Below are 12,135 nucleotides of genomic sequence, written 5' to 3'. Positions count from 1 at the left end.
TATAAATAACATCAATATACATTATAAAATTATTACAGACAAACAGTAGGACAAGCAGAGAACAAACAAAGACAAACAAATAGGTAGACAAAACAGACAATCAGATAGACGGACAGACAAACAAACAGACAATATAGGACAAACATATAAGCAGCTGGCAAACATAAATACAAAATTCAGAAAGTTAAAAGTCTAGAAAATTTAAATTGACAGAGAAGCATGGCTTTGGCGACGAAACAAAGTGTTTACAACAGTGGTTTATGGCCTTTGTGATGGAAAAATATCAAATGTCCAGAAATGTGACTTTCCAGCATTTATATTCTCTTGCAGATAGTAATAAATTTGTTCTACCATTCAGCTTTTTGGTAAACCTCTTGTTTACAGTCACAAATTCAAAGCTAGCTTTGAGTGAAAGATAGATTTGAGTGTGGTGATCAACACACTACCTGGAGGAAGTTATTCTACTAGTGACTGGCTGTACAGATCAGCTGGCATCTGTTCCACAGCCATTCCCTGCAGGTGACTGTGTTGTTGCATTTGACAATGACCAAATTGTCCAGCGCAAGTGGAAAGTAGAAATGGGCCAAGTAAGGTCAGCATTAGATCTCATCAGCCTCAGCCCCTTGATCAAGAGGGGACTGAAAACATTTCGCAATAAAATTGATTGATTGGCTTCTCAACGAAAACACCCAACTTCCTTTGTTAATTCCTGCTGTGCCTTGAGATTAAAACATGACGGGATTTACAAGTTTTCCCACATTTTATTGTATTAAAGGTAAATTTTGGATATGTGTATTCTACGAAAGATGAGTTGAGAATTTCAAGACAAAAACGATGTCAAGGTTTTTTCTTTTAACCAGATAAAGACTTGGACCTCTAGGTGAGGGAAATTTCTTGCAAATCCTCAGCTGAGTATATTCGAGTACTTGCACGTATAAATGCCATTGTTTAATTCATGGGCTGGTCGCTAAGGGAGTTAAAGAAATTGCAGAAATGAGGCTCGCTAAAAAATTAGTGCTCTGTAGTACTCTGACAAGCTTTAAAATAACACTAGAGAGTGCATATCTAAAGCACCTAACCAGTCAAGCAAGAGCTAACTTTGTGGCAAGAAGACCTCATCTCAGCTCATAGGCTAGAAGCCCACCATTTCAAGGTCTGGGATGAGCAGTGAGACTACCATCCACTACATCACCACCAAGTCAAACAAGCCCTGCTTTTTCCTAACCTCTCACTGCCAGCACTACAACTGCACCAACGCTCTCCACCAGCAAGAGAGCTCCAACAACACCATCCACCAGCAACAGAACACCAACAACAACACCCACCAGCATCGGAGCACCAAACACAACACCCACCAGCAACAGAGCACCAACACAACCATCCACCAGGCCACCTGCATCGTCACCTTCCAGGGCAACTAGGACGCAACAGACATCATCACCCACTGGTTGCAACAGGGCAAAAGATAGCCCTGCTTTTGCAAAAACTGGCTCCAGTCTAATTCCAATAGCTACTTCCACAACCAGAACCACATTGGGTGGTAAAAAACAAAGAAAGGAAACAAGGAACAACGTTTACCATCCCTAGAGTATTAATGTTGTTGCTAACATTGATCAACACTTATTATTCAGAGACAGAATTATAGTCTATCATAAATTTTCTATACTTTTTTATATAAGCGAATCTTTGCTTACATTTTTTGCCTCATTAACATATGCTCATCATCTGGCAAAGCTAATAAAATAAAACATCTGAATACTGAAAGCACATAACAATTTCAGTTATCTCTAAAAATTTGAGCCCGATGTACTGAATGGTTTCAGAGAAATTATCTTTTACAAACCTAGCCTTCAATGATAAGAAATGCAAGCTTCAGACCATTACGAGGAAGCACAAGCCCATCTGTACGAGCTACGAAGTTAACGGCAGTACCATCAAGTCCCGTGAGGTAGAGCATGACCTTGGCGTCTCCTTGGACTGTGACTTGACTTGGCACGCCCAAGTCTCTCACAAAGCTGCACACGCAAACAAGTTGTTAGGTTTCGTTAGGAGGAACTCTAGGTTTATTCACAGCACTTCTGTAAGGCGCACATTATACCTCGTCTAGTTCGTGCTCATCTTGGCTACGCAACCCAGGTCTGGGCGCCCCGAGGCATTAAACTAATTTCTAAACTTGAAAGTATCCAAAGACGTGCCACCAAATTCATTCTCTGCTTGCCTGCCTCATCGCTCAAGATGATTTTTTGTTTCCCAGTTTTTGAGAGGAGTATTTAAACCCTTTAAAAAAGAGTACATATCATCACAAAGACATATCTATCTATACATCTATAATTACATCTTGATTGTGCTATAATAGCTTGTACCAAACAGTTTCTTTTCACCTCTTGGTCGGGATCACTGACTCAACCAGCATGCTACATCCTAGTAAGTGTCAGAATCCAGGCATTAGCGTCGCGCAATGCAAATTACACGCACGACCCGGTTACGTTTTATCTTTGTGATCGTATTTTGTTACCCTGAAGTGTCAACATTTGGATCAGGGATGTAGACTTTAACCTTGATTGACATGTGATTTGTTTGGATTGATTGACATTGACATGAAGTATGTAAGAAGAGAATTGTAACTTGATTGCCTTGTTGTGTTGAGAGTTCAAGAAAATACATTGTGAATTGCGAGTGGATTGTACTGAACGCACAAATCTATAAGTGTAAGGTTTTATCGTACTGTATTAAAGAAAGTATACAGTCCTCTGAAGGGTGAAGTGTTAGAATTACTACAAAGTGGTCCCTATCGAGCCAAATGGCATCCAGATTTAGAGGAACGACATGTAAAGAAGCAAGGCAACAATGTGAAATAAAGATGGCCGGGGGCTTCAGTGCCATCAACAACTAATACAGAGAGTACAGGGTCCAACAAATTGAAAAAAATGCGGGCAAGTGTTTTATTTCTAGAAAAAGCCCGCTGGGCCGTAGCATTTGACTTAAGAGCAATTTTGCACAATAAATTATAGACATTCAGGTATTAAACGTTCACCTTGAGTAATTCTCATCAAAGCATTTCGAAATACAATAAATACATATCGCTTTTTTTTACTTTTGGATCGCCATTTTACTGAGTTTCTTACCCAGTTCTTTCCCAGGTAAACCTCTGAAGGCCTGACTGCTACACCCCTAATGACATGTTTTTTCACCATATCGTGGATCAGCGAATAACAAGGCGCCTGTTGAGACTTTAAAGAAACAATATGGCAAGGAAATGGCCATTAAGCGAGTGTACGTGAACGATGTCCTCAATTTACCTTAAGTATTTAGTGATAAAGATATGTTCAGATGCGAAATACATTCTTGAGCTCTAAAGGCACTCAGTGTCGATGAAAGCACCTTCTCAGAGGTAGTTGTACCTGCCGTACTAAACAAACTACCAAAGGCCTTTCGACTGACCATCACATGGGAAACAGACCTCTTAAAGTGGACCCCGGTTCATCTTTGTGATTGTATTTTGTTACTCTAGAATGTCAATATTTCAATAAGGGAATGTAGACGTTAACCTTGATTGACACGTAATTTGTTTGGATTGATTGACATTGACATGAAGTATGTAAGAAGAGAATTGTAACTAGAGTGTGTTATTGTGTTGAGTGTTCAATTTTCAGAATATTGGCCAAACCACATACCAACCCGAATCACAAAAACCACAGCACACCATTAAGACAGAATCAGCCAAATCTCATTGTGACACACACTCTTTCTACTTTATCCTAATCATCAATGTTAAGTTAATGTCCATTCAAAAAATCATCAATCTCACAAACTTAACAGACAACCGTTTTGTAGGGGTATGTCAGTTTAAGACAAACCCATAAATCACTAAACCCCAGGACCGTACAACCAACCACTTACACGCACCAGACATCGATCTAAAAACTTCCCAATTTTCCTCATCATTTGTTTGATAAAAATAAATAAGTTGTCCATTACAAGTTCTCTTTCCACTTCAATAATTCTGAAACAAAGGGAAACCTCCAGTCTTTTGAATTATGGAATTGGTCAAATCACAACTTAAAGATCGTTTCTACTTTAGCTTTAACCAACAGTACTTAAAATTCCTCAACCCTTAACAACTACTTCTAACAAAAGCTTCTGCTATCTGCAGTCATTTGTGGTAAGGACCATCAAGCAGAGAGGAGCACAGCACTCATCTGTACCACACTGAAACCTTTCATTTCTCCTCAATGGATCCAATACACCTGGCATGGCAACTTTTGCATGCACAACATCGATAGTTGCATATAACACATTTTTTTGTCACATCTGCTTGTGTTTTGGATGGTGTTCTGGTTTTTTTAATCAATGAATCATAAACGTTTTCCCACCTTAGCTACAAAAATGCTTTTGAGCATCATTAAAGTACAGCCATAACTTAGGATGAGAGTTCAGAAAATTAACCAGTCATCTATTCCTGAGCCCCTTTTGGCCAACAATGGCATGAAAGAGCTTGCTGCCACAACATGACAACCTAAGCATAGGATTACATCAACCAGAAGAGACTTACGCCTCCCAAAACTCTCTTAAAGACTATCGAACAGTTAAAAGGTAAGATGACAGTTATCACAAAACCAGATAAGGGCTCTGGAGCGGTTATAATGATTGGACAAATCTGAATACCTGGCCATTGCTAAACAACCACAAACAATATGCCTAGCCATGCATGCAAATCCTCTCAGGCACACAAACTTTCAAATTTTCTTTGACCAAGTGTACAGCTTACGCCTTCATTGCACAATCAGTACACAATAACTAACAATTAAAAAAGGTTGTTAATCTAAAAAACACAACACCTGATCTATTTTGATCATACAAGTGAAGTCATGTATAAAAAACACAGCATTCCAGAATTTTGCTGCATAATTGACATCCAACCAAATTTATAGAACGTTTTGATCTAATTTATCAGCCTTAAGGGTCGCAGATAAAAACTGGTTTCTGCCAGAAATTAACATGTAGTGCTGGGGACAAGCTGCAACCAACACTTAGAATCCTAGTTATTAATACTTAACTACTTCAAGCACATTACATTTATTCTACCTTAGTATTCCTTACAAATTTAAATGCTAAAGAAAACCAGTTCTGATAGCAACAAATGTATGCAGTAGTATAGTATTCACAAGACCAGTTCTGTATCCATCAGCTGGCAAGTGTGATGAAATTATTTCAGCATGTTACTGACTACAACTCAACGAGTTCTTAGTAAGTATTCCACAGGCTATTGGGGCTTTAAAAAGTAGAAAATCTCATGAACCAGTGAAATATGTATGTATGTGAAAACAAAATTATCGGAATAGGAATTCTGAGGCTTTTATAATATTCCTGTGCTTTACAACCCACATGCATCACAGGTTATTTCCACTGGAAAACCCAAATGTTTTCTTTTTTCACTCCCCTCAAACACAGCACCCAAATTTCCTCAAAAATTTGTATAACCCTTTTAAATACTGGCAAGTAAACCTTTGTGTTATATCCCCTACTTTGCACTTGCAGTTTTTGTTCATTGAAATGTCACATTGAAAAGCTTGTGCTGTGTTTGACTGTTTGTCTCAGTCTACTTTCAGTACATGAATCCACAGCACATTACACTTTGTGATACACATGTACATTACTAAACATTGAAATTTAAATTAACTATACCCTTTACAGAAACCTTTGCTGTGAGAAAGGATAATTTGGAACAATACCCTGATCTCAAAAAATAAACAAGTCTGCTGATGCAGTCACAAGAGATAAGGAAAAGGTCAATCCCTGCTTTTGATTTGTCAAATATGTCATAGCAGTAACTATTGTTAGGTTAAACTGTAACTGCCAAAGTTATTCAATATTTTTTTACAGTTGCGCATGTGTGATCAGGATGCAAGAATTCATTCCACCTTGCTTGCAATTCATTCAACAGGACTTTCTTTTGTGTAGCAAAAAGGCTTGCAAACTCTTTCATTTGCCTTTAAGAGTCATCAGGTTTTCTTAAGTCCTAGATTGAAAAGGTAATTTCTAATCATTCATTGATGTCCTTCACCAACTTGTTTAGATGAACTCTTTTAGTTTATCCCCTAGGTTTCAACAAATTCTCAACTGCATCTCTTTCCAACGCTTTGTCAATTACATTTTGTAGCAGTTTGTCTGTTATTTGCAAAAGTAAAGAAGTTTAAAGAAGAGCATTTCTTAAAGGGATGTCAAGAGGTGGGCAAATGCATCCAAGGTTGTCTTTTGAAGGGCAGAGGATTTAAATCTCCTCTAGGATGCGTCTCATTTATTCTTCATCATAAAAGTTGACGGGCTTACTTTTGTCCCATCTGTTTTCTTTGTGAATGTTGCACCATACACAGGCATACACTGTTGAGTAGTAAGCCCAAGAACAGGGGACGAAATTTCATGTCTGCACCTGGAAAAAATTCAAGTTGCACTTCCTCTGATCTCCATACATCAAGTGAAATTGAACCATTGAATAATTACCCTCAACAAAAAATGGGATGAATGATGCACAATGATCATTTTACTTTGGCAACATAACACTTTGATTTAGCTGTAAAAGTGTAAATGACAACAACATGAAGTTTGATTGTCCTTTACACAAGTGTGGAGATAAGTTTAACCTGGCTGCTATGTACCTACCTAGGGTTCGTTCAATGCGGTATATTGTAGGTATGCTATTTAAATAACAGTGGGACCTCTCCTTTAGGACACCTCTATTCAAGGGCATCCAATCAGGGGATACAAATTTGGTGGCAGGTCACCAAAAAATGCCCCATAATCTTTGTTCCTGTTACCTCTATTAAAGGGACACCTCTATTCAGAGGAAAGAGACACTTTTTCTGTGTCCCAAAACCTAGGTTTAACCTCTATTCAGCAGATTCAAACCTTGACTAGCTGCAAAGAGCCTTGTTTAGTACTGATAAATACACTAACCAAAATGATGACAGCATTCGCAACCTTTACTCTCTCACTTAAATTGATGTACTTCACTTGAGAGAATTCAGAACAAAATATCACAGCAAACACAAGGGTGTGTCCTGAATATAAAGGTTACACTATAGCTCTTGATTGCTTAATCATATATGATTTTGGTAATTTCTTTGTTAACCATGGAGAGCTCAAGATAAATTTCATCACCAGCACAAAACTTTTCCATCAAAAATAGCTTGTTTATTTCATTTATTACCCTAACACATGAAACTGTATCGAGTCAAGCTTGTGAAGTCTTTGCTGACTGCAGGAATTCCCATATCGAAAGTTGACAATCTGAGGCTGTTTCTTAAAAAATATGACTAGAATTTAGCTGTTCGCTACCTAAAGATAAAACCAGTTATCATAATAGTGGAAAATTATAATCCTGAGTCAGTATTCCTGCTTGATAAATGGTACAGTGTGAAAATTATCAATTCTATTCCATTTTTTTTAAAGTTTATACATACATACGTATACACGATCATTCGTATTGTCTGCCATCTCGTTTTGAGTTTACTACTGTGCAGGAAGACTAACACCCAAACTCCAAGAAAATCCCCAGATGTACATGCAATGTACCTCTTTTAAACATATGTATGTATAAACTGTAAAAAAATGGAATAGAATTGAAAATTTTCACACTGTACCATTTATCAAACAAAAATCACCAATACAAGTGCTCAGGGTTTGCAAATTTTATTGATGAGTGGAGTCAGAGTGACTTCTGCTTCACAAATTTTGGAGTCATTTTGGAATATTTGGAGTCAAGTATCACAACGAAAAAAGCAGTTTTATTTAATATTCCTTAACAAGTTTCTCACACTATTACACTGTTATAGTGTCTAGTGGCTTGGTGCATTACATATTAAATTAATAATATAACAAACAAGAACATGTGAGAATGTCAAAAACTAACATTTCTGATGTTCAGAAGTAAAATTCAAAACGAATGGTCCCTTATCTTCCTCTACATGCTTGCTGCCTCCTGTGCACATAGGTGGCGGCAAAGTCATCCAGTTGGGAAGGGCCATTTGCTTCAATGCATGTAAGATGCTCAATAGTAGCATCACTCAACCGGTTTAGTAGTTTGGTTTTCTGTCGATTTTGGGTGCTAAATGCCCTCTCACAATCTGCATTCGTGACTGGAATAACCAAAGCTATTGCTGCAAGCCTAGCAAAATTAGGATACAGATCTTGATGTTCAGTCATCAGAAGCTTAGACATTTCTTTAAGGGAGAGATGCCTGTAGTTTAGTGCCATCAGCTGGCGCAATTGTCCCCATTCAAACCTAGTTGCCTGTTCATCAATAACAGCAGGGACTGGACCATTCCTGCCATTTCTTTCCTTTCCATAGTGGTCCAGCAGCACTTGTAGCTCTTGATTGCCATAGAATGCTGGATTTGCAGGGCACCTTTTAGGGTTCAAGATGCCAAGGGCATCCAAAACGGTCATAGAATCAGCTGGGAACCTGTCATCAATGTTATCTACAACTTCCTCAATGAATCTCTCTTTTGTTTGGAAGAATGCTGTATATCCAGCTGCAGTAACCTTTATGGCCACATCCCTGTACTGAATGTCTACTCTACCATTATCTTCAAGTTTTTGTTCATCAATTAAGTTGAGGAATTCTGCACGCCGTGCACTGGGTACCCTCTGCGTGTCATTTAAACTTGATTTGGTTGCTTCGACAAGAGGATGAATCATGGACAAATCTAGGCTTTGTGCTTGAAATGACTTGCTCAGTTTAGAAATGACTTGGAGGAGATCATGCAGAAGGGCTGTGATTGCAACAAACTCAAATCTTGTTATTTGACTGTGCAATCCCTTCGCCTTAGCTGAATCAGCTGGTGAAACTCCCTCAGCCTCTCCCGAGGCCTGGTCTTCCAGTGTGAGAACCAATGAGTGCCAGATCCTTAACATATTTCCACCGAGGAGTGAAGACTCAGCCACCTTGTGTAGATAGGCTCCCGAAGTTGTAGTTCAGGTTCCCCCAGGGTTTGTTCCATTTCTCTTAATTTATTATATCTGACTGCAGAGTTGGAAAAGTAGTTATAGACTGCCAATATTGTGTCCTTGTAATTGGAAACAGGATTGACAGTTTTAGCAGCATTGGACAAACATAAGGCAAGTTTGTGAGCAACACAGTGAACCTGAAACAAAAAGGGGTTAAGCTGCTTTAGTCTTGCACCAACTCCATTCAGGTGCCCTAGCATAACTGGAGCACAATCACTTCCTAAACCTTGAACTTTGATAATGGAGATGCCTTTCTCCTCCAAAAACTTTAAAAGGGCCTGTACAAGCGTGTCAGCTTTGCCATTGTGTACACTAGCATTTCTTGCAAACAAGGTTTGACACTCGCCATTTACCACAGCTCTGAACAAAATTACCAGCTTCTTGTAAACTGTTATGTCAGAGGTTTCATCTAAGACTACCCCAACAAAAGGACTTTCTCTGAGAATGCTTATAATTTTTTCCTCGATACAATCAGAAATGATTTCTACCATTTCAGTAACATGGCTGTGGTGCTGATGGGTAATATTCTTTAAATCATTACATCCATTTGTTATCTGCAAATTCACGAGAGCACCGAATTTGGCAAGAGGCATTTCTTCTTTAACAATAAAATACACTGTGTTAAAAGATGCTTTCATGGCACTTCCTGTCTTTTCATTGTTTTTTTCCATGCACTTAGTAAACTGGCCTCTCAGCTGAGCATCCTGAAGGGCGACTTTGTGGTCATTGTTCGCCGCATGCTTTGTGAGCGTTGAATGTTGGAAGTTGATGCATCCACCACTTGCAAACGGATTTTTTTCTCTTTGCTTTCTCGCAAACAGTGCAAAACATTTTCTCCTTTTCCTCATCATAGTGTAACCATGGAAATTCTTTCTTCCATTCTTGGCGAAATCTTCGTTTTGGTACTTTTTTCGGTGGCCCTTCGTTCGCTAAGGACGCCATTTTCAGGCTTTCCAGCACGTGGTCCTGGCATGTATACACTGTCGTGAGGGATACACGAAGTAGCTATGGAAGTCCACTGACCTGGAAAGCTCAAATCCATGATGGCGGTCATCGAGTAAACTTTGATCGTAGTTTACCCTCTCCCTGTTTTGTCGTGCAGTATAATTCTTTAATTTTGATAATTTAATTAAGGTTTACAACGTTTACAACTAACGTAAATTGTATTTGTTGCGAAAAAGGTAAGGACAAAACTGTTTGTTACCGAAAATTTCTGGAGTCAAAGTGACTCCCTCCATAACCTCAGTGGAGTCATCTGAAAAATTTTGGCGTAAAATACGCCAAATTTGGCGTATTTGCGAACCCTGAGTGCTTGAAAGGCACACGCACTGACAAAATCTGCCAAAACATGTCCTTGAAAGGCGTGTGCTACTGTGCTAATAAACAACTTGCGTTTTTTGTTTTCGTTATTTATGACTATGAACAAATTTAAGAAGACATTTGCTCGATAAACAAAAAGTGGTAGTTGTATTATCGGTAGATTAACTTACTTTTTCTGTTTTTGACACCAACTCTCCCCAGAAAGCTGCATGGTCAGTAATTTCTGTCATATCGAATTCCATAGAAGGACCTCCATCAGTATCAATCTAAATTGGAAAAGTTAGTTTAGTAGCCTTAAATGTAAGGAGCATCATTTGTCACCATTTTGGGAGATGTATCACTGACCTTCACTTGTTCTTCCAACTCAGCAAGTTTACTGAGAGCATTTTGAACATCATTTTCTTGTGGCGATTCTTCCCAATCATCTTCAATCTATAAAAGGTAAAAATTTACCTTATTTATGCCTTTTCTCCTTTTTATTGAAACTCAAAAGATCGCTACACTTTACCTCCTAATCTGCAGTTCTTTCTTTGTCCATCTTGCTGCAAGACCCTCTGGAAAAACAGACTGTAAAGTAGAAGAAACTTTTCTGAAAGAGCTTTGCGAAGGAAGGCGCGCAGGAAATGTGGAAAAACACACCTTGACCTTTCAAGTCTGTCAGCTAGTTGTTTACTCCAACCAGTCTTCTAAACAGGTTTTAGAATGGACAACAATGGAGATGACTGACTGATTAATTGATTGATGGACACTTTGACACACTGTTCTTGGGCACTTTCCTTCAGATTAGCGGGTGAAAAAGACATCCTTCACATCTACAAATTCTGTTAAAATGGATGAACGTGAAGAAGAAATTGTTCCTAGCACTACTTCCAAGGACGATGATGATGATACTCTATACATCGGGGAAAACGAAGTCGAACCCCCCAAAAAGAGGAAGAGGAGGAAGGTGGGAGAGCTATCCAGCTGCCAACTGGCCCTAAAAAGATTGGAAAGAGAAAAAGGAGTATGGAAATTGCCTCTTCCGCCCCTAAAAAAATGAAAGAAATTTTGTTTGAATTTGCAGATGACAAACAGAACATACATGTAAATCAGGAAACCATCTCAGCAATGGGAATCTATACACGCAAAAAGATGAGAATGGAAAGCACAGCAAGTTGAGAGCTTTTCTTTAAATTTTAAATCCTTACCCCTTGTACTTTTATTTCAATCTAAAAAGTGCAACCCCTCGGTAGAACCTCCCATAACACATGGCTTTGTACTGTAGGCCTTTAAAATTAATGACGCTAAGCTGGATTCATGTATAAGCTCATTTAGCTAGAGACCCATCAGTAAGAACAACCAATGGTGGTTCATCATGGCTTCAGCCATTCTGAAGATGCAAAGTCTATGACCTGTTCATATTGCATAAACTATAACAATGGAAATCTCATTTTATTTACCTCTTGAATTAAATACTACATTATGCCATGTCACTGTATTGGTAGGCCACAAGCATTTTCTAATAAAGCCTATTTCAAGTTTTGGTTTTTAGTCCACCTTACTTTTATTCGGCACCTCGATTTAACCTTGGATGCCCAATGTTGAAAAATGGTTGTCCCATGGGCGACCTTGTTCAAATATTAATTTCAAACCCTGCCTTGCCCCTGAGTACCTAAGCTCCAAATATATGGGTTGATGTAATACCACTCCATACACTTTTCAAGATTCTGTAAATTAAACTATCTGAGTGATTTCACTTTTGGATAATAAAATACTGTAACATTAAATAAGGAACAGCATTCCTGGAAAACAGGTTTTTTCTTGAATATT

General features: G+C 38.5%; 1 protein-coding gene across 1 annotated transcript; it reads right to left on the bottom strand.

Moving 5' to 3' along the window:
• Positions 1–7,950: 7,950 nt before the first annotated feature.
• LOC140938325 (uncharacterized protein C17orf113-like) lies at positions 7,951–9,857 on the bottom strand. The gene is made up of 2 exons (XM_073387817.1): positions 9,113–9,857; positions 7,951–8,873 (listed from the first exon to the last, which is right to left on the bottom strand). The coding sequence occupies exons 1-2, from the start codon at positions 9,855–9,857 to the stop codon at positions 7,951–7,953; spliced, it is 1,668 nt and encodes a 555-aa protein (XP_073243918.1).
• Positions 9,858–12,135: the final 2,278 nt, after the last annotated feature.

Source organism: Porites lutea, chromosome 5, assembly GCF_958299795.1.
Source record: "Porites lutea chromosome 5, jaPorLute2.1, whole genome shotgun sequence".
Classification (NCBI taxonomy): Eukaryota; Metazoa; Cnidaria; class Anthozoa; order Scleractinia; family Poritidae; genus Porites; species Porites lutea.
The sequence above is the reverse complement of the archived record's forward strand: the minus strand, read 5'-3'. Positions and strand labels throughout refer to the sequence as shown.

What these genes read in the sequence shown, in the direction of transcription:
- LOC140938325 (XM_073387817.1), bottom strand. Translation starts at nt 9,857, where the DNA reads ATGATGAGGAAAAGGAGAAAATGTTTTGCACTGTTTGCGAGAAAGCAA. An exon ending in TGCTCACAAACTTGCCTTAT is followed by an intron (nt 8,874 to 9,112) that starts GTTTGTCCAATG and finishes TCACACTGGAAG; the next exon opens with ACCAGGCCTCGGGAGAGGCT.